The 20,222-nt window shown below is 38.5% G+C and overlaps 11 protein-coding genes and 1 non-coding gene across 12 annotated transcripts; 7 read left to right on the forward strand and 5 right to left on the reverse strand.

Moving 5' to 3' along the window:
- Window positions 1-285: 285 nt before the first annotated feature.
- On the forward strand, window positions 286-630 carry HOT13 (Hot13p; the record flags this gene model as incomplete). The annotated part of the gene is made up of 1 exon (XM_456237.1): window positions 286-630. The coding sequence occupies one exon, from the start codon at window positions 286-288 to the stop codon at window positions 628-630; it is 345 nt and encodes a 114-aa protein (XP_456237.1).
- Window positions 631-646: 16 nt separating this feature from the next.
- Window positions 647-1,657, reverse strand: AVO2 (Avo2p; the record flags this gene model as incomplete). The annotated part of the gene is made up of 1 exon (XM_456238.1): window positions 647-1,657. One exon carries the CDS (start codon window positions 1,655-1,657, stop codon window positions 647-649), a length of 1,011 nt encoding a protein of 336 aa, XP_456238.1.
- A 310-nt stretch (window positions 1,658-1,967) lies between these two features.
- Window positions 1,968-2,627, forward strand: UBX4 (Ubx4p; the record flags this gene model as incomplete). Its single annotated transcript, XM_456239.1, has 1 exon — window positions 1,968-2,627. One exon carries the CDS (start codon window positions 1,968-1,970, stop codon window positions 2,625-2,627), a length of 660 nt encoding a protein of 219 aa, XP_456239.1.
- Window positions 2,628-2,681: 54 nt separating this feature from the next.
- Window positions 2,682-5,261, reverse strand: SOV1 (Sov1p; the record flags this gene model as incomplete). Its single annotated transcript, XM_456240.1, has 1 exon — window positions 2,682-5,261. One exon carries the CDS (start codon window positions 5,259-5,261, stop codon window positions 2,682-2,684), a length of 2,580 nt encoding a protein of 859 aa, XP_456240.1.
- A 389-nt stretch (window positions 5,262-5,650) lies between these two features.
- RRP14 (ribosome biosynthesis protein RRP14) lies at window positions 5,651-6,994 on the reverse strand (the record flags this gene model as incomplete). The annotated part of the gene is made up of 1 exon (XM_456241.1): window positions 5,651-6,994. One exon carries the CDS (start codon window positions 6,992-6,994, stop codon window positions 5,651-5,653), a length of 1,344 nt encoding a protein of 447 aa, XP_456241.1.
- A 635-nt stretch (window positions 6,995-7,629) lies between these two features.
- Window positions 7,630-9,414, forward strand: TEF4 (translation elongation factor EF1B gamma; the record flags this gene model as incomplete). The annotated part of the gene is made up of 2 exons (XM_456242.2): window positions 7,630-8,008; window positions 8,378-9,414. The coding sequence occupies 2 exons, from the start codon at window positions 7,630-7,632 to the stop codon at window positions 9,412-9,414; spliced, it is 1,416 nt and encodes a 471-aa protein (XP_456242.2).
- Window positions 8,116-8,230, forward strand: SNR38. The gene has a single exon (XR_002633616.1). It is a non-coding gene; the product is annotated as a snR38 (small nucleolar RNA).
- A 606-nt stretch (window positions 9,415-10,020) lies between the features above and the next one.
- VMA5 (H(+)-transporting V1 sector ATPase subunit C) lies at window positions 10,021-11,196 on the forward strand (the record flags this gene model as incomplete). Its single annotated transcript, XM_456243.1, has 1 exon — window positions 10,021-11,196. The coding sequence occupies one exon, from the start codon at window positions 10,021-10,023 to the stop codon at window positions 11,194-11,196; it is 1,176 nt and encodes a 391-aa protein (XP_456243.1).
- Window positions 11,197-12,361: 1,165 nt separating this feature from the next.
- On the forward strand, window positions 12,362-13,540 carry JLP1 (sulfonate dioxygenase; the record flags this gene model as incomplete). Its single annotated transcript, XM_456245.1, has 1 exon — window positions 12,362-13,540. The coding sequence occupies one exon, from the start codon at window positions 12,362-12,364 to the stop codon at window positions 13,538-13,540; it is 1,179 nt and encodes a 392-aa protein (XP_456245.1).
- A 171-nt stretch (window positions 13,541-13,711) lies between these two features.
- KAR5 (Kar5p) lies at window positions 13,712-15,175 on the reverse strand (the record flags this gene model as incomplete). The annotated part of the gene is made up of 1 exon (XM_456246.1): window positions 13,712-15,175. The coding sequence occupies one exon, from the start codon at window positions 15,173-15,175 to the stop codon at window positions 13,712-13,714; it is 1,464 nt and encodes a 487-aa protein (XP_456246.1).
- A 268-nt stretch (window positions 15,176-15,443) lies between these two features.
- On the reverse strand, window positions 15,444-16,916 carry AEP1 (Aep1p; the record flags this gene model as incomplete). The annotated part of the gene is made up of 1 exon (XM_456247.1): window positions 15,444-16,916. The coding sequence occupies one exon, from the start codon at window positions 16,914-16,916 to the stop codon at window positions 15,444-15,446; it is 1,473 nt and encodes a 490-aa protein (XP_456247.1).
- Window positions 16,917-17,745: 829 nt separating this feature from the next.
- DHR2 (RNA helicase) lies at window positions 17,746-19,944 on the forward strand (the record flags this gene model as incomplete). The annotated part of the gene is made up of 1 exon (XM_456248.1): window positions 17,746-19,944. One exon carries the CDS (start codon window positions 17,746-17,748, stop codon window positions 19,942-19,944), a length of 2,199 nt encoding a protein of 732 aa, XP_456248.1.
- Window positions 19,945-20,222: the final 278 nt, after the last annotated feature.

The raw sequence follows: 20,222 nt of genomic DNA on the forward strand, positions 1-20,222 counted from the left end.
AAAGAGACATCAAAAGAGGTCTCTCTGGATCATATATATATATTCCGCAAGACGGGATCATCTTCATGCACTTAAAATAACTTAAAATCATCTATAAATTAACGATTCATTTATATATTTATGTATATTCTTTCCACACTACTTTTTTTTTCCCACATAGTTTAAATTCGAAAACATTCAAATTGAAAGCTGTTAACCATCCCATACTCAATATCGAGGATTTGAGAGTATATTACTTTCATATTTAAGAATTGTATACTGCAGTATAACTGGTCACCCATCTCCATGGAAAAAGCACAGATATATGGGAAACTTGTGGATAAAGAAAGTCGGTGTGAACACTGGCACGGTCCACTGGACGTTATAGCCCTCCGGTTCAAATGCTGTAACGGATACTATGCATGTTACGAGTGTCACCAGGAATTGGTACCGCACGTCACAGAAAGGTACAATATAAACGACGAAACTGTCCCGTTGGTCATATGCGGCGTATGCAAACTTGAAATGTCGTTTGCTGCATACAGTGATTCGTTGCAATGTCCGAATTGCAGATCGCAATTCAACCCAGGCTGTAAATTACATTACGATATGTATTTTATGAAAGATGATGAACCAGAAAATCTCCGATAGATAAATATATACTGTTCTATCGCGCTGCAGTGCTATCTTCACCTCTTCTCACTTTGGTTATTGCCACATTGAGTAACCTACTTGTCGATGGGATGCTGGGTGACTCCGGGTCACCCATGCTGTTGGAATTGGATTCCCTTGATCTCGGTAAGGTCGGCGGGCCGATAGCAACGGCTTCTGATGCCGCTGTGGAAGCAGCAGAAACTGAAGCGGCGTCTACTGCCACGGTAGTAGCTCTAGGGGAGGCATCCACGATAGCACCTGGAGCGCTTAGGTAATCGTTCAAATCTTTTATGCTGCGTCTTCCACGAAGCTCTGGAGAAAGTGGCCCATTGTTACCGCCTAAGAAAGTCTTGCTAGCTGCTATATCTGGCGTGCCAATTGGTACCGTACTACTGCCGCTACTGACGCCCTTTCTTATCTCGGCGGCAAACTGGTCGAATTTTTTGATGGTCTCGTCGCAATTTCCGACTTGTCTTGCCACTATCCCCATTTGGTTCTGTTCATCGGCTAATGTTGCCCCACCGCATTGCAGCAAAATCGGCAAACATTGGATCGCGCCGTATTCCATAGCTACGTGTAATCCTGTGTTTCCCTCTTCGTCTTCCAATGTTACGTCCGCGCCACATTGTAAGAGAAGAGCCAGGCATCGGGAATGGTTCGATCGGCATGCTATATGGATTGGCGCCCATCTTCTGGCGCTGCTGCTTCGCAGGTTCAACCCTTCTTCGAGGAAATGCTGCAATAATAGATGTACTGTTTGTTCATCCCCTTTCGTAATTGCCAAATGGATACACGTATCCCCGTCGTAGGTTTTTAACATTGCAGTGGCATCATGACCAAGTTGGATCAAATGGCGGCAAATCAAGTATCTACCGTAGAATGCAGCGTAATGCAACGATGACCAGCCGTTCGTACTGTCGATGTTCTCGAGCAGGTCTGGCCATCGTTTGAGAATTCTTCTCACAACGCCCAATTTACCCTGGACAATCGCCTCTCTTAGTCTTATCCTTGGCTCAGGGATCATTGGAACAAAATTTTATAGGTGCAAACTGTTCTCTCTCTTTCTTTCTCACTCTCTTTTCTGTCCATCTATTCTTCACTCTAGGGTAAATACATTGATTTAAGTTATTCCTTTATTTTAAGATTTTATTATTGTACTTTTTATCGCTCGATGTTTATTGTTCTCTTTTTTTTACTTATAATTTTGATATACTACTAATGACAAGTGAAAACGCCAGAAGCTGAAAAACCCTGTTAAACTGCTGTATTGATAATGGAAGAATAAGTGATGAGCAAAGGAGAATATCAAGAAAAGTACTATATTAACTCATTCAATGGCCGATAATTCTACTAATCATCATCCGAAAGTGATATTACCGAGGGACCAAACTAGCGTTAATGGTTCTGATGTGAACGATGCCAATTATAACTTAACTGTAGATCATGCCTTAAGGTATCAGAAACTATTGGCCAATAGAGCAGGGACGAACTTGGCAACTGGCCCACTTATGACCAAAAGGTTAAGAGAACAGAAAGAGGGGCAAGATTCTGCTAGCGCTCAGGCAGCTCAAAGTATAGATTATCTTTACATAAGAGCTAGGTTACCGGATAGAACTGCGCTGGATTATCAATTGAGTGTTACTAGTACACTCCATTCGTTATATGAGACTATAAGGGGATCACTAATAGAGACTGCTGCTGCGCAGGTCTCAGTCAGCTTGTCGAGCCCTTTCATCAAACTAAAGGATGACGATACTGTTACACTCTTGGATGCTGGATTTAGTAAGAAAACTCTAGTTCTTGTGGAGGTTGGTGATTGTTCGCCACCATATCTAAAGCCTCATCTTTTGGCGAATGCAAAGGCCTATGCAGAACAACAACAGAAAGAACAAAAGATACAGGAGAATTCAGGTGGGGAATCCATTGCAGAAGGACCCAAGCCCACCAGGAAATTGACCAAAGCCCCTAAATGGTTGAAGTTAAGCAAAAAATAAATACCAAAAAAATGCAATCATTAAAACGCTTATCTAGATATATACAGGTAATCTTCATTCAACGTATCTGTGAAACTTCAAATCATTCGGATTCAACCCTAATTGCTGTAACTTCTCATTCAATTGATCTTTGCTATAGTTGATCAATCGTAAATATTCCATTAGATCGGCCAATAAATTTTGGAAGTTCTCCTCGTCATCTATGCCAGCGAGTTTTAGGTTGTTGAGGGCTCTTTTGTCTTCTATTTCTTTTAATTTAAAGCGTAGAGATCTGACTAATTCAGTGTCAAGTGTGTCACGCTTTTCCAACTTCATCTTTAGTTGTTCAATATAATCTTTCCTTAACCCTTTCCTAACATATTCTACCCTGGAAGGGGTAATGTTCAACATCTGAACGTCATGCATGTAACATAGAACAGCAAATAGATTATTCCATTCTTTATTAGCGGTGAATGCGCTTATAACTATATTTACAAGTTCATAGTTCAAAAGAGTTCCGTGCTCGATAGTCATCTTATTAAAAACATCGAACATCTTATAATCAAGTCTACTTTTGATGTCTTTTCGTTTCTGTACCGTAGTGTGTATCCAGTTATCACTGCCTCTTAGTTTACAATTTATTAGTCTATAGTATCCTCGGTATACTTTCCAGATCTCTTTGTACAATTTTCGTGGAGGTATTTCGCAAGACTTTGACCCAAGAGACTCTGAAGTGGAGAAAAATCTATTAATTAGAACGATACAATCTTCATATCTCTCCTGGCAGAAAAAATGTCTAAGTAATGACAATAACAACAACGAATTGAGTTTCACTTTGTTTTCATTAGCACGCTGGATCATCTGTTCCACCTTAAGCTCGGCTGTTCTATTCGACTTGTTTCGATAGTACTCGGTGAAAAGAAAATAATGGTGAGAATTTACTGGAGGATAAACTGATGCGCCTTTTTTGACTACATCTTTGTTCGCTTCTTCTTTCTTTGCTTCTTCTAACTTTGATAGTAATTTTAATGCAGCATCCTCACGATCACCGATGAGAAGCAGCTTTATGATCATTTGTAGCTTTTTAGATTTAAACTCTAAGTTTTGCTCATCAGATTCCGCAGAAAAGAATTCTAGTAAGTATTGCTGTAATACATCGGAAACACGTCTAAATCTAACCAAATCGTTCACATTACCGTACAACAAGTAACTGAAACTATTTCTAACTTTGGAGAAGTTATGTTTTTCCATTGCATCATTATACCAACCCTTTAGTTGCTCTAATTTCTTGGTTGCCTCGTCTGGTGATAAATATGGTTCTAACGCTTTTCCAAACGAGTCAAACTCTTTGAGCCATTGTAATCTTAATTTCACAATAAGTGTATTGAATAGTACTCCGTCCATTTTGGTAGACTGTTCAAAATTGGCGAATAATTGCATACCTTCTTTGCTGAACCCATATATTATATATGAGGAAATCATAGATAAGTAGTCTTTCTTCGAAACTTTTTGTTTCTCATTGAGAAAGCTGTTCGCTTCCTCTGAAGAATTGAAGTTTAAAAACCCATTCCTCGACATTGAAACTGTGCTGCGTCCGCCAGCGGCAGCTTCACTAGTATTATCTTCCGCCCAACCATAGGTCTTAACCATAGACAGAAGATGATCTGTCAATTGTCTGGCCTTTTGCACATGTCTTACGAACAATAGTTTTCTGATAGCGGATAGTATGACATCAGGTCTAATATAATTCTCCCCAAACGTGTCCATTGTTTCCAAATACAAATTATTAAACTTATGGAACTTGTTGCTCCTCAAATAAATCATCATACCAACTTCATACCACCACCGCTCGTTGACACGACGTTTATAACTCTCGAACAATGCTGCTGCAGTTTTGAATTTCCTGAAATGTAAAAGAGAATCAATGTAAAAGGATTCATTTCCAGGGTCCAATCTGACTTTCTTGAGTCCATAGATTAGTTGGCCAGTAAGATACTGTCCTCTGAGACGGTATTTCAAATTAGGTATCAATTTCGATAATTCAAATGCTTGTACCATTTGATCTAAGGAAATAATTTGACTTTTATCGACAACTGATGTGTCGGATAAAGTCTTCTCTAATAAATCTAAAAGATGATTTGTGTTAGTCAATGCATGTAGCTTGGGTTTCATTTCATCGTAAACCACTTGTTGTATAATTTTTTCATCAAGGTTTTCTATATCCGTGGAATCGTCAAATATTTCGCTATCCTTATTTTGAGTAAAATGACGATTAATTTCTTCGGGAGACATGGTTTGAAGTCTTTTTATTTCATTTTCTGATTCCAGAAGTAAGTATTCTACCACATCCTTCAATGAGGTTTCCTTCTGTTTCTTTAATTTTCGAAGATTCTTCTTTGATTTCTTGAAGCCCGGATTTGTCACCGCTAAATATGATAAGAACCAAGAATTCACACCAGAGTTTATATCAACTTCAGTGAAGTCATGTTTTTTCAAAACAGCAATGTCTTGCTTCTCCTGTATATGCATTGCATTATCAGCATTTTTCTTTATAGTGGAGATAGTATTTGATAAACTTTTGGTTCGTATATATCGAAGTTGTCTTGGTGTAACGAGTAAACTTAATCGACTTCGACAGGTTATCACATTCAGCATTATGCAATATAGAATCTTTCTCTTCTGCAACGTTGCCTTGTTTCGCTGGAGTGAACCTCTTCAACCTCATCTCATCGAGATACCTTATTTCATCTATACTATTGCGTCTGAACCATTTTCATGATTTTTCGAACGCAGTTTAAAATGAATGAAAAGAAATAACCGCACATTGGCTTCTGAAATCCATTATTAAAGACTACATGGTAATAGAGATTTTATGCATTATTACATTCTGGGTTTGATTATATTTATTTTTATATATCATTGGGTGTCAGTATATAAAAATAGAGATGCAAAAGTAAAAGTAAAAGGTTAATCTATAACTTGAAAGGATGAAATATGATATTATGCTTTTATTTGTTGGATGGAGAATATTAGTTGATTAAGGCTCATTTCTTCTTGACACTTTTCATACGTCCTTCAAATCCTGCTCTTTTCTTCAAATGGGCAGTTCCCTTGAATTTTCTCTTCATCTTCTGTTGTTTGCTCTTCTTCTTACCTTTATTGTCCTTTCTAATCTGTAGATTTTCCTCTCTTCTCTTCTGTCTTTCGGCAACAGTGTTTTCTACCACTTGTTTACGTTCACGCCATTCGACGGTCGACTTACGCTTCTTAGCCTCTTTACGCTTCAAAGCTTTGCGAAGTAGTTTCTCATCATCTTTAAGCCTGATACCTTCTGCTTGCAACATGGCTTTTTGCCATTTTTCCTTCTCTTTCAGTTTAATTTGATCCAATTCATCTCTTGATTCTAATGATTGTTTCTTTGTCTCTAGCAGTCTTAAATGAGCTTTAACGTCCTTTTTGGCAGGTCCCTTTTTTCTTTCACCCTTTCTTACATGCGATAAATCAGATGTAGCCTTTGTACCGTCATTGAATTGAATACTTTGGAACATAACATCTTTGGCTGAAATCTCTTCATCACCATTGCGACGATGTTTCTTGGAAACGTGAGCATCTTCTGCATCCGAGTCCGAATCAGAATCTGCGCTATCATCAGAAGACACATCACCAGCTTTTTCAGAATCTAACTTGGTGGCCCTTGCCTCTTGTCTACGTTTTCTTTGAGCAAGAATAGCTTCTCTTGAACTTGGCGCACCTTCCACCTTGGTTCCTGGGGCTTTTCTTTTCTCCTTTAAAGCTTTGATTTTCTCCTGTAGTTTACAGCGTAATTCTTCCATCTTCTTCTTCTTCTGAGAAGAGTCATCTTTGGTACGTTCGATGGCCTCCTGTTTTTTCTGTATACGCTCTTTCTCTTGCTTCTGTTTGTTCTGATCTACTGGGTTTCCATCATCATCAAAGATCACCGCTATACTCTCAGATTCGCCCAAAGTTTGAGAAATGTTTATTTCCGGTACTTCGTCAGATTCTTGTTCCTCGGTTTGCTCCTCCTCGTCCTCTTCTTCGTCCTCTTCGTCTTCATCATCTTCGGACGATGTTTCAGACTCTGCGTCTAGTAGTTCACGTTGGATCTTCTTTTGGCCTGGTAAAACCACAGCTTTCGCCTGAGCTTGTTTCTTCTTCATAACTTCGAGGGCAGAGCTGGATTCATCGTCCTGCTGCTCAGGATCCAATTTCGATTTCTTATCCTCCTTCAATTGCCCTTTGCTCTTCTTCTTGGCATTCCATTGTTCCTGTGTCTTGTCATCGTAGTAATATTTCGCAGGTATCAACGAAAGTAGCCCTTCAAAGGCGCTAGAATTCGATTTCAACCGTTCTTCAAGAGAATTGCTCATGTCAGGGTGGATTGGTACAACTGAGCTGTGTAAATAATATCCTTCTTACTAAACGAATCTTAGTACTGATAAGTACATTGCTGTAAGAACAAGTTAAGTCTCTGTACCTGTCCGGTGCGATGAGCTGAAAATTTTCTATATACGGTTTTGAGAATATCACGTATGGTGAATCTTTGAGGTTTCTTTTCTACAGGGAAAATTACAAAAAAAAAAGAATACACTTTAAATAAGTCACGTGACCTTAGTCAAAACGAGCGGAAGATGACTTCTGTATATACAATGTACAGAAGTACTGTACAGTAACAGACTTCAACCATTTTATTGTTGCCACATGTACACCATCATTCTTCTAGCCATTTGACAATGCCCTCATAGCCAATGATACTTGCCCCCAATCATTACCCACGGCTCATCTCTCGAAGCCAAAAATTGAAAATCCAAAACAAATTTCTTTTTGTTCCAGCCGCTACGTGAAAAGAAGAAGCTCTAAAGGCCTTTCAATTACTTACTTGATCACTACAGTTAAAATAGCCCGTATAAGGAAAAATGACTATTCAAAATTTTTATGTTTTTCCAAGTTTTTTTTTTTCTTCAGTTTTTTTTTTCAAAACTTCTCACATTTACTTTGTATAAATATGTTATGGGTACGATTAATAGTAAATTTTTTCCATTCTTGTTACTTCGATTCAGAACACAATTATTTGTTTGTGCAGTGTGTGTTCAAGTTTGATTTTCAATATTCAGTTCAGGTCATAAGGACGTCCATACAGAAGCATCTTTTTGTTGGATATCATTTCATAATGGCTCAAAGCACTTTATTTGTTCTGCCTCCTTCCCCAAGAAGTATCTTGGCTAAAGCTTTGGCTAAGTACTTCAAGGTAGACGTCAACGTTGTTGATGTTACTGCTGCTGAAAATAAGGAATTCACCAGCAACTTCCCATTGCATAAGACACCAGCTTTCATTGGCGAAGACGGTTTCAAGTTGCACGAATTAATTGCTATTGCTTATTACAGTATGTGTGAGATTTTTTCACATTTTATTTCAATTGAATATATTGAGGTTTTCCCCGTCCCTTCTGTTCTACTCAATTGAAGCCTTGGATGAATTTAATTTTTTATCTTCTGATAATGATGAGAACCTTTCAATTATACAGTTATCCCTGTCTGAATGGGTAAAAAGTTTAATAAAACATGGTAACACTCACGTGTCGAAAATGTATACTCTGACATCAGAAATGAAAATTAACAAAAAATCATCAATTGCTTCAAATTGTTTGAAGAATGGAACCCATGGGAAACTCAATGACTTTCTCATGTGTTCCTCTTTTTACTAACAAATTTATCCGGAAATCTTTCCCTTTTCCCCAATCGTATTTGATCAGTCGTCAACACCTCCGAAGATGAAGAATTGAAGGCTTCTCTATTGGGTAAGAACGCTAGAGAAGAAGCTGAAATCTTGAAATGGGTTTCTCTATCCAACAGCGACATGCCAAATGCCGTGATGGGCGCTCTCTTGCCAATCGTTGGTAGGGTTCCATACAACAAGAAATCCGTTGACACCAGCTTGGCACAATTGAATGCTATCGGTTCCGTATTCGAAGCCAGATTGAAGAACTACACTTACTTGGCTGGCGAGAGAATCACTTTGGCTGATTTGTTCGGTGCTGCTATTTTGTCTAAAGCTTTGTCCACTTTGTTGGATGCTAAGTGGAGAGCTGCCAACCCTGCCACTGTCAGATGGTTCAAGACCGTTGTCGCTTCCCCAATCATCTCTGAAGCTTTCGGTAAGACCGAATTCGCTGAAGAAGCTTTGAAATACACTCCTCCAAAGAAGGAAAAGAAGGAACAACCAAAGAAGGAACAACCAAAGAAGAAGGAAGAAGCTGCTGCCGCTCCAGCTCCAGCTGCTGAAGCCGAACAACCAAAGAAGCCAAAGCATCCATTGGAACTTTTGGGTAAGGCCACCTTCAACTTGGAAGAATGGAAGAGAACTTACTCTAACGAAGACACAAGACCAGTTGCCTTACCATGGTTCTGGGAACACTTCAACCCTGAAGAATACTCCATCTGGAAGGTTGGTTACAAATACAACGATGAATTAACCTTGACTTTCATGTCCAACAACTTAGTTGGTGGTTTCTTCAACAGATTGTCCGCCTCTGTTAAATACATGTTCGGTTGTCTAGTCGTTTATGGTGAAAACAACAACAACGGTATTGTCGGTGCCATCGTTGTCCGTGGTCAAGACTTTGCCCCAGCCTTCGATGTGGCTCCAGATTGGGAATCCTACGAATACTCCAAGTTGGACCCAACAAAGGAAGAAGACAAGGAATTCATCAACAACATGTGGGCTTGGGATAAGCCAGTTGTTGTTAACGGTGAAAACAAGGAAATTGTCGATGGTAAGGTCTTGAAATAAGCAAGATGTTTCACTGCGCTCCAAGCAATATTTCATCAATTCCTAATCTCGTTTTTTTCACATACTCTTATTTTCAACCTCTTAGTACATTTTCCACTTCTCGGTTTGTATAATTAATTTACGTACGGCTTTAACTTAGTTAAATCTCATGAAATAGAACACGAAAACAATCTCATGAAATTCAATGGACACTCTTTATTGTAACTGCACCAGCCAGATATGGTGCATGTCGTTATACATTTGACTCTTTAATCACTTCATACGATATTTCCTTCATATGGAAGCATTCAACTAATTTTCGAAATCTTCTTAATAGATTAATCTCGTTTTAAAATTTAAGAAGTGGATACAACTGATAGGGGTTTTCAACCATAAAGGGTCAATGCAATAGGAAAAAGAGCAGATAAGCAGCCCTTTTAGTGAGTAATCTAATCTCCAATCGTTTGCTGCAATTTACCTAAGAAAAAAAGTCGTGACTTCTTTTTAAGTTTTCTCATTTTATTCTACACGGTCAAACTTTAACATCCTCATTGATAGTTTGTACATCACGATAGTCACCAGCCAAACATCAGAAAAAAAGATACAGAATATAAAACTGATTACAACATGACAACTGCATTGTACACTGCTAAAGATTTTATACTAGTATCCTTGCCGGAGAATGCTAAACCTTCACAAAACCCTGAGAGAGATGTTTCCACATGGCTTGAAACTGGATTGATTTCTGGTAGAAGTTACGTATCAGATTTCCCTATCCCAGATTTCAAGATTGGATCCTTGGATACTCTTGTCTTACAATCGGAGGAATTGGCAAAGATTGATTCCCAAATCTATTCATCATTACAAAAAATCGTGGAAATTTTAAATGCTTTAACTGACACACAAGCTTCCGCTATCAGTATTAATAAACAGTCGATTCCTGAATTTTTGACCCATTTCCAATGGGATTCAAGAAAGTTCAAGCTTGAAAAATCTGTGAAAGAGTTGATTCACGATTTATCTATAGAATCCTTCCAATTGGATGCAGATGTAAGATCGACTTATTCAAACTACAATAATGCTAAGTCCAACTTCGCAGCTGCCGAAAGAAAGAAAACTGGTGATTTGTCAGTAAGATCATTGCATGATATTGTGAAGGCTGAAGATTTCATTTTAAACAGTGAATATTTGACCACTGTATTGGTAGCAGTGCCCAAGACCTTGAAACAGGATTTCGAGAAGCATTACGAGACATTGGCAGAGAAAGTGGTACCGGGTTCAGCAACGGTGTTGAAACAAGATGACGAGTTTATTCTTTATAACGTCCACCTTTTCAAAAAGTTTCAACACGATTTCCAAAACGCCTGCAGAGAAAGAAAATACATTCCACGTGACTTTGCCTATTCAGAAGAGTTAATTGATCAGTTGAAAAAAGAACATGATACAGCCGCCAGCCAAGAGCAAAGTTTACGTGTCCAATTGATTAGATTGGCCAAGACTGCTTTCCAAGACGTGTTCGTCAATTGGCTGCACATCAAGGCTTTACGTGTCTACGTCGAGAGTGTTTTGCGTTATGGTTTACCGCCATTCTTTCTAACGAAAATAATTGCAGTTCCTCCCAAGCAACTATCTGCATGCAAGTCAGAGCTTATCGAACAGTTTAGCTATTTGGCAGGTAACGCTTTCTCTAAAGATAAACGTGGTAAGATCAACCGTAATGATACCTCATTACACGAGTACGCTTCTTTAGTTGATACAGAGTATGAGCCATTCGTGTTGTATTCCATCCAACTACCCCAATGAAACCAGAACAAACGATGAAGTAGAATAAGCATCATGCCCGTAATTCCTGTAATATCATCATCATATTATATAGTGCAGTTCAGTATTCATCGTACATAGACTAAAAAAAACGTCAAGACCAAAACGTGATCAGAAAATAACATGACCAGAGAAACAGTCAGAGGTGAGTTGCGCATTTTTTGAGTCTGGAATTTTGAGTATATATGCTTGCACTGTTAGACTTTTACGGCTCTGGAGATCGAGAGTGCCATTATCTGTCAAAGACAACCCTTGATTTCACCGCAATCCGAAGAGAAATCCGGATTATACCCGTCAGATAAAAGGCTTGGTAGATATACCGAGAAAGTATCTCCACACACTGTCAAACTTAAAGTCTTCCTTTGAACCGCTATTGCAGAAGTAGCCATAGTTTCCATTTTTATTCTAGGTTACTCTTCGCCGGAGACTTCTGACTACTTTTTCAGTCTTGCCGATCCCTCCAAATTTTGTCTCATTGTGTCTTTTTAAGTCTTTTTCCGAGGTCTGCCTGGCGACAAACACAAGGAAGAGAAAATAGTACGCTATGAAAGTTAATGAGATTTGGACTAGAAAAGACTCGAAATTAGAACTAGAGTAACGGCTAATAAGTAATTGCTGCATTAGTAATAAGATGCAGCTACATGACGAGTATCTCAAGTTTGAAATATCCCGTGATATAAGCATTTTGCCGGCATGAATTGTAATTTTGCTGAGGCAGTCATCGACGAGGTGTGTCAATAGTAATTGAACCATAATGGTGTCTTCAAGTAAGACTTGGGTGTCAATTAGCAATTCATAATATGAATCGTGAAGTGTTGCTAATTTACTAAGCATAATTACTCATTTACACCCATTCGGTTTCAGGCATTCTGGAATAAGATGTCAAGGTAACAAACTTATATAAAGAAGAGGTTTGCACATAATCACAACGGTAGTTTGCAAAGGTTTAATTTCGAAGTTGATGCTCAATTGTCAATAAATTAAACAAAGCATAATAATTGTAATTCAACAGACATCCTGCCTGTTGACAAGACACTTAAGTTACAAGGTATTCTTATTCGTGTAGTTTCGGGATAAAGAGTCATCAAGGAAAAAAGTACTGACGTCCAAAGTAACGATCTCCTCCAAAAAAATAAAGTTTTAAAAGATGCCTGTTGATATCGCTAAAAGATCAGACGGTAATTACGACACCCACTTCTATGCTGGTCAAGATGAGATTGGCAAGGATGGTGTTTTGAGGATTGCAAAGGCTTATAGACAAAAGGTGGCATATCCAGATTTTTTGCCGGCTTGGAATCCTAATGAAAAGTATCCACCTTTGGAATTCCACAAGTTTGAAGACCCTGGTCTAAGAGCCGATCCATCTTTCCCAAATTTGTTGAATGGCAAGGTCACTTTAAAGCCAATTACTCCAAAATTAGGTACCGAGATTAAGGGCTTACAATTAACTCAATTGAGTGACGCTGCCAAAGATGAATTGGCTTTGCTCATTGCTCAAAGAGGTGTTGTCATTCTTGAAGATCAGGATTTTGTCGACAAGGGCCCTGGATACGCTGAGGAATACGGCAGACATTTCGGGAAGTTGCACATCCACCAAACATCCGGTGCTCCGGAAGGCCATTCGCACTTGCATGTGACTTTCAGGCGTCCTGACCGTACTGAATTCAATAGAGTTTTCAGAGACAAAACTACTTCTATTGGTTTCCATACTGATGTCTCTTATGAATTACAACCGGCTGGTTATACCTTCTTTGCTCAATTGGAAGGTCCAGAATCTGGTGGTGACACTTTGTTTGCAGACACGATTGAAGCTTTTGAAAGACTGTCGCCACATTTCCAAGAGTATTTGAGCACATTGCACGTGATTCACTCTTCAAAAGAGCAAGCGTTCAATTCAAAGAGTAACGGTGGTATTCAAAGAAGAGCACCAGTTACCCACATTCACCCATTGGTTAGGGTTCATCCAGTTTTGAAAAAGAAATCATTGTTTGTTAATAGATCTTTCTCAAGAAGAATCGTAGAATTGAAAACACCAGAATCCGATTTATTGTTGGACTTCTTGTATAGTTTGGTTGAAAACTCCCACGATTTGCAATTGCGTGCTAGATGGGGACCCCGTACCGTTGCTGTCTGGGATAACAGAAGACTTCAACATTCAGCTTCTGTGGACTGGGAAGATCCAGTCACCAGGCACAACGTAAGAATTACTCCACAAGGTGAAAGACCGGTAGAGGATCTAAAGTATTTGAATGACCCAACTTATTTCCCGCACCGTGACGAAGAGGAGGAAGAAGATGACGATAGAGTAGTATACTCCAAGTATTGAATTGGCTGGCCCTACCTCTACAACAAAACCTTTTTAACGAATAATTGTTTTTTACGGCGACTACTCTTGATGAGTTTTGCTGGCATTCTCCTCTTGTATTTTCACTATGTAACATGTGTACGATGTCGAAAATAAAACATTCAAACTTATGGCTCTGGCAAATAATACCTTCTATCGAGTGACAAAACTTTTCATTAGTAATGAGCCCCATGATCCCACTTTAGATCCAGCTAATGCTGTTACAACTACTGCTATTGCGTATAGGTATAGATTCATCGAGATGTATTTCCTTAAAAAGATCTGCAGGATCCCTACCAAAACGACCTGCCGTTTTAACAAAAACGTTAATAACCGTACAATAGTTTGTAACCCCTTCAAGGATGTACTCACAAGGTTATTTAAGTTTCGCAAATTTGATTCAACCTCTTTTGCCTTTAAAAGAGATCTGTCTGTTTCCTTTTCTAAGGCCTTAAATTTTACTTCGATGGTTTGTGATACATTTTCCAAATGGCTTGTAAGTTCAACATTCATGTTGTCTAAATTTTCAACAATGGAATTTGACACACCTCTGACGACAGGTAAAAGATCGTCAGTCAATAATGGTATAACAGATTCATGCACTAGTTTATTGTATTGAAATATGAGGTGTATAGTTTCTTCTTGTGTCTGCATTAACTCATCGCTAATTACTAGATTTTTATCACGGGTTAGGTCTATTAGATCTGAGAAAAAGCTGTCAATAAGTTCCATGGATGTCTTCTGGTGATCCAAGATATAAGTCGACATAGATTCTAATTCATTGAAGGCTTTGTCTGTGGAATTTTTGTTCTTTTGAAGTTGTGCCATGTATTCTGAGTCGACTTGCCGAAAAGTTTCAATTAAGTGAGATTTTATTAATGATAGATCTTCATTCACCTCATCGTTGAGATTGTCAAATGATTCAGTAAAATTAAAGAATCGGATATCAAACTCTGCCTTCATCTTGTCAAATTCAGTGATTAATTCTTCGTCCTTCATTTTGTGATTTTGGATTAAATCATTGACCAGTGAATTGAATAAATTTTGGATCATGTCAATATTCTCCTTACCATTGATTTCTAGATCAGAACTAAAACTTTTCCAATAGTTTTCTATATTTCTTTGAAATTCTGAGTACATGTCAGTAATATTCAAGAATAGCTCAAGGATCTGTTCCTTTTCGAACGGTAACGAATTCTCCATGCAAATATGTGGAAGATTTTGATAGTTTCCACTGTATGTTGTCCACCACTGCGGAGATGACTCCAAAGCATTGACGCAGCTTATAGTATCTATCCCACCTAATCGTTTTTCATGACATTCGCTTGGGTAGTTGGTTAACCCAGATGACTCAAATTCACAAACTGATAAGCGTACTGCGGTGATGACTCTCAAATCTGCATCAACAAATTCGAAACCTTTCCTCATACATATTTCGAGAAACTCTCCCAAGGCATTTTTAACACAGCTTGACTGAGTGATGGGAAATTTATTATTGATGTATTCACGGGATAACTCTGTTATTTCTAGTTGATCGAGCTCCTTTTCTATTACGTTAGAAATATGTGGCAGTAATTGACCGGAAGCGATCCATATGCTGAAAACAAGAAACCACATGATGGCTTCTCGTGAATGGATTAGAACAGTATCCCAAGCTTGGTGTGATCTGGTAATTCATTAACAAGATTTTGCCTCACCCATTTTCTAAATCTCCTTTTATACCGTAAGAATCAATACCAGAAAGCAGCTGAAACAGATGTGAAACATCAACAAAAAAAAATGTCACTATATTAGCACTATTTACAGTAATTCGGGAGTAAGGTTTAAATTGTTTTAGTAATCTATAACATGTGTTTGAACAATCTATCATTTTGAATGTTGGAAACTATGCTCTATTGTTCAAAAAGTGCAGTAGCGTCTCTCTATCAACTCCAGTAAATCCAAACTGATCAATAAAGGTGGTTTGATTTTTGACAACTTCGATAACTTTGGTGATCTCTTTGACAGGTTGTTCGTTGATAATGGTCTGTACTGCTCTAAAGTTAGAGTTAGTGAGTAATGCTATGATAAAAGCAAGAAGATTTGCATTCGGTACAGTTCCATTATTGTATGCCTTAATTCTATAATATAATGAAGAAATGTTAAGACTATTGTCCACTTGAGAGTCCTTCAACTGTGCGATTCTAAGCACGAAGTTGTTGACACAAGATTTTGCAATGTCTTTAGAGTATTTTGATTTGAGGGCTAAGTCCAACAAAGCAAATATCTCTGATTGGTGAATACAGTATGGTAACAGGAGATCAGTCATTCTGCATGTTAAATTAGAGGCGAATACCGGGGAAAGTACGTGCAAAAGATAAAGTTTTGATTTTCTTTCAAGTGGAACAATGCCTGCATCTGTTTCCTGACCAGCCTGTCCGACGAGTTCAATGTATTCTTCTATGGACGGTAGAGATGGCATAATACGGCGAGATGCCAAAGTTTCTAGTAAAATCCGCGACACCTTGATATCCTTACCCTTTAAGAATGTATCAAAAAGCTTATCAAGTTGAACATTGTTGAGATTAGTTATTATATTTTGGTTTAAAGATTCCCTGCTACTCTTTATCACGTTCCACAGTAGGTTAAGGGCTGGTGTATCAATTTTCGTGAATAACTGTTCTCCCGAGAGAACCCATTGAATCAATAATGTGTTGAGCATATCAATATCATCTATTTCCTTACCAACATATTTTGGTAAAGTTTTCAAGGTGGCCTTCCATTGCGGAACTGTTAAGTTGTCTCTCTGCAATATGTACAAAAAAATCTCCTCCAAATAGATAACTTCCTGACCTTTATGGAATATGAATAGCTTGCTCAATTCACTGTCTAATGTCTCGAATGACAGCTGTGGATGGCTGTTCAAAAAGTTGTCTAATTGTTTAACAAATGGAGACTCCGAGGTCAGTTTCGTTTTTCTCACTTTTGGTCCGGAGTCTGATGAAGTAATGTTGACTTTATGAAAGAGACGGTCTCCGGATTTATGTATTCTCTGAACCCATTTTGATACATCTTTAACTGTGTCAAAACTCAATCTGGATTCCACTAGAGTAGATTCACTTGTCACTGGGTGTCTCACAAATGCTGGTAATACCGGCTTCCCATTGAAAAGTTTTGGATTCCTTTCAGTGATGCACAAAGCTGTGCGTTCGGTAGCATTAGGATATTGGTAGAATGGATGTACAATCTTGTTAGCTGCTGGAACCACGTACTCAGGTAGATGTCCCCATTCTTCATCTGCTACTTTGAATTTGTTTTTTGGAACCAGTAGCGTCTTGCCCGGTTGCAACTTATTAGCAGCTCTAGAAAGTATACTCATATCACGGGAAAAAAGATGAGAGAGTGAAATGTAGATAGTAGATGCAGTGGTTAACGTCGTAGCCACAGATAATATATAGTTTTCCCCAGATGTGATTGGTGAACGGTCCCCTATAGGTCTAACGCTGTAGGTTGAGTTTATCTACCATGCTGAAATAAAGCTTTTTTTTTCAGTTTCGAAGGTGCTTGAGAAAATACAAGTTCAACACTGTTCAAATCATCGTGGAATTACAATTAAGAGACGCAGCCCAGTAAAGAGCACCCTGTTCAAAGAATATGATACTCTTTTACTACACCGAAGACAGCATTAGTTTATATATATATATATATAAACTAATTTTCTCTTGATGGTGTTATTCCTTCTCTATGTTAAGGCAATGATGAGAATTTGTCACTGCTGATAAATGGATATCGTTCCAGTATAGTATTGAATAATAGACTAATCGTTTATTATGAGAGTTCCTCTGTAACGCTTGAAAGTGAAGCAAGAGAGTTAGGTGTGATATACATTCAGGACTTCTTGTCAGCCATCATCTTATGCCAGATGTATCAACAATATCAGTTTTTTTTTTCATTGGCAATATTGAATCGATGATGAGCTAAGAAAATTTTCAGCAGAAACGTAAATAGTAGCTATTTCCAGAGATGAGATGCGATGAGCTATGGAAAATTACAAGCTTGGTTTTGTCAAAGGTCTTTTCAGCTTTCTTGAGTTGAGATTATTGCTATTATTGCCAACCACTTGCTGTAAGGAGCTAGCAGTGAGGATCTACAGCTTCCTTATTTGTTGACCCACTCGAGTTTGATTCAACTATAGACCTATCACTCAGATGGGAAAGAAGAGTAAAGCGGTTCAAGACCGGCAGAATGGGAAGTCCATTGGAAAGAAGAAATCCAATGCAAACCCGTTAAAACGTCACGCTGGGAAGAAGACCGTAGTTACTTTTGATGACCATCAAGATGGAGATACTGGGGATTCGGATTCCGAAGCCTTGGATCATGTGTCAAATAAAGAGTTAAAGACAAGGGCACTGAGGTTATTGAAAGGGCGTGAGAGTTTACCAGTATTCCAGAATAAGGAAAAGATCGTGTCTCACATTAAAGCTAATCCAGTTACCATATTGATTGGTGAAACAGGTTCTGGTAAATCTACACAAATTCCCCAATTTTTGATGGATGAGATTTCTCCGATGCACAAAGGGGCCATAGCTGTTACTCAACCACGTAGAGTTGCAGCAATCAATCTTGCAACTCGGGTGGCGCAAGAGCACGGATGTAGAATTGGTCACGAAGTTGGTTATTCTGTTCGGTTTGATAATAAAAGTCACAAGACAAGAACTAAATTGAAATACTTGACAGATGGTATGTTAATCAGAGAATTAATGCTGGACAAGAACCTATCCAATTATAAATGCATAATCATAGATGAAGCACATGAGAGAACTATATTGACGGATTTGATTTTAGGTTTTTTGAAGGAACTTCAACTGACCAAAAGGAAAGATTTGAAAGTAATAGTAATGTCTGCCACATTACAAGCAGATCTATTCAGCAAATTCTTTTCGAACGCACCTATACTATTCGTTGAAGGCCGCAAATTCAAAGTAGACAGATATTATCTACCCAGACCTTGTGAAGATATAGTGGATAGTGTGGTACGCTGTTCAGTTCAGTTAAACAGTTCAGAAACTACAGGAGATATACTCTGTTTTTTACCGGGGCAAGAAGAGATTGATAAAGCAGTGGCCATTTTAAACAAAATCATTCCATATTTAGACGAATCTGTACCACGCATCACAGCATACCCACTTTATGCTGCATTACCACCAAAAGATCAAGCTAAAGTCTTCGAACCTTTAAAGGGATTCAAAAGAAAAATCGTATTGGCGACTAACATTGCGGAAACATCTGTTACCATTCCTGGAGTTAAATATGTGATAGACTGTGGATTAAGGAAGGTGAAAGTTTGGAGGCATCAGTTGGGGCTAGCTACGTTACTAACTGTTCCTGTTTCAAAGGCTAGTGTAGCACAAAGAGCCGGTCGTGCAGGCAGAGAAAGTTCAGGTAAATGTTTTAGATTATTTACAGAAGCTGATTACAAACAACTGCCGAAACAATCTGAGTCCGAAATTACTCGATGTGAAATTACGTCCCCTATCTTGATGTTGAAACAGTACGGCGTACAAGATATTGTAAACTGGTCGTGGCTAGAACATCCAGGGAAAGAAGCTATTATCTCGGGGCTAAAAGAATTATATGAACTTGGTGCTCTCAATGAACAGGGTCGTGTCACTGATAGAGGTCGCAAGATGGCGCTATTACCTTTAGCACCACATCTAAGTAACGTTTTGATTCATGCTCAAGAGACTCAAGTATTGCCATACGTCATAGATATAGTATCATGTCTGAGTGTTGAAAACTTGGTGTTAAACCCATTGCCTGAGGAACGAGATGAGGTCAACGAAAGAAGAAGGGCATTATGTACCCTAGGCAGTAAGCACGGTGACCTAATCATGCTAAAAGAGTTATTCGACATGTATCAATCATTACAAAGCAATTCGGAGAAACAAGAATGGTGTAAACAGTTATGTGTATCTCAGCGTGGATTCAAAAACGTGATTAAAGTCAGAGAACAGTTGACAGGGTATATGAAGAGACTGTACAATGAACCGGTAGAAATTAAAACAAAACAGGACACCCTACAACCAGAAGAAGACATTGCTACGAATCTGTTGCAGCCGCCAGACATTGCGGGTGTTTTAAAATGTTTCCTATATGGGTTTGTCAAGAACACTGCAATTGGAATGCCTGATAAATCTTTTAGAACAACGCCAACAGGGGAACCAATATCGATCCATCCGTCCTCGATGTTATTCATGAATAGTGGCGATGAAATAGGTCCATGCCCTGCGATATTATACATCGAACACGTATTCACAACAAAGGGATACGCGCGGTCTGTTTCTCGAATTGAATTGGCATGGCTGCAAGAAATTGCCTCAGGCGTTTTGAAGCAATCGACAAGATAATGAGAGAATTATTCGCGGGGTAAAGGAACTGGTCCATCAACCAAAATTTTCCCCGTACTTCTTCGCATTCGAAGTACAGTAAATGCAGGATCTAAATAGGGAACTGTATATATTAATTAATCACATCATAACGATCATATGCGAGCAAAGCACAGTTAATTGTAAATAGTGTAAAACGAAAAAAAAAAAAAAAAGAATGAAGGCACATTTGATTTTCACTGGTAATGGCCTGTGTGAGTTCTTTCTGTACGGCACTTTCAGTCAAATCTCTTCAAACA

The sequence above is a fragment of the Kluyveromyces lactis genome (genome assembly GCF_000002515.2).
Source record: "Kluyveromyces lactis strain NRRL Y-1140 chromosome F complete sequence".
Taxonomy (NCBI): Eukaryota; Fungi; Ascomycota; class Saccharomycetes; order Saccharomycetales; family Saccharomycetaceae; genus Kluyveromyces; species Kluyveromyces lactis.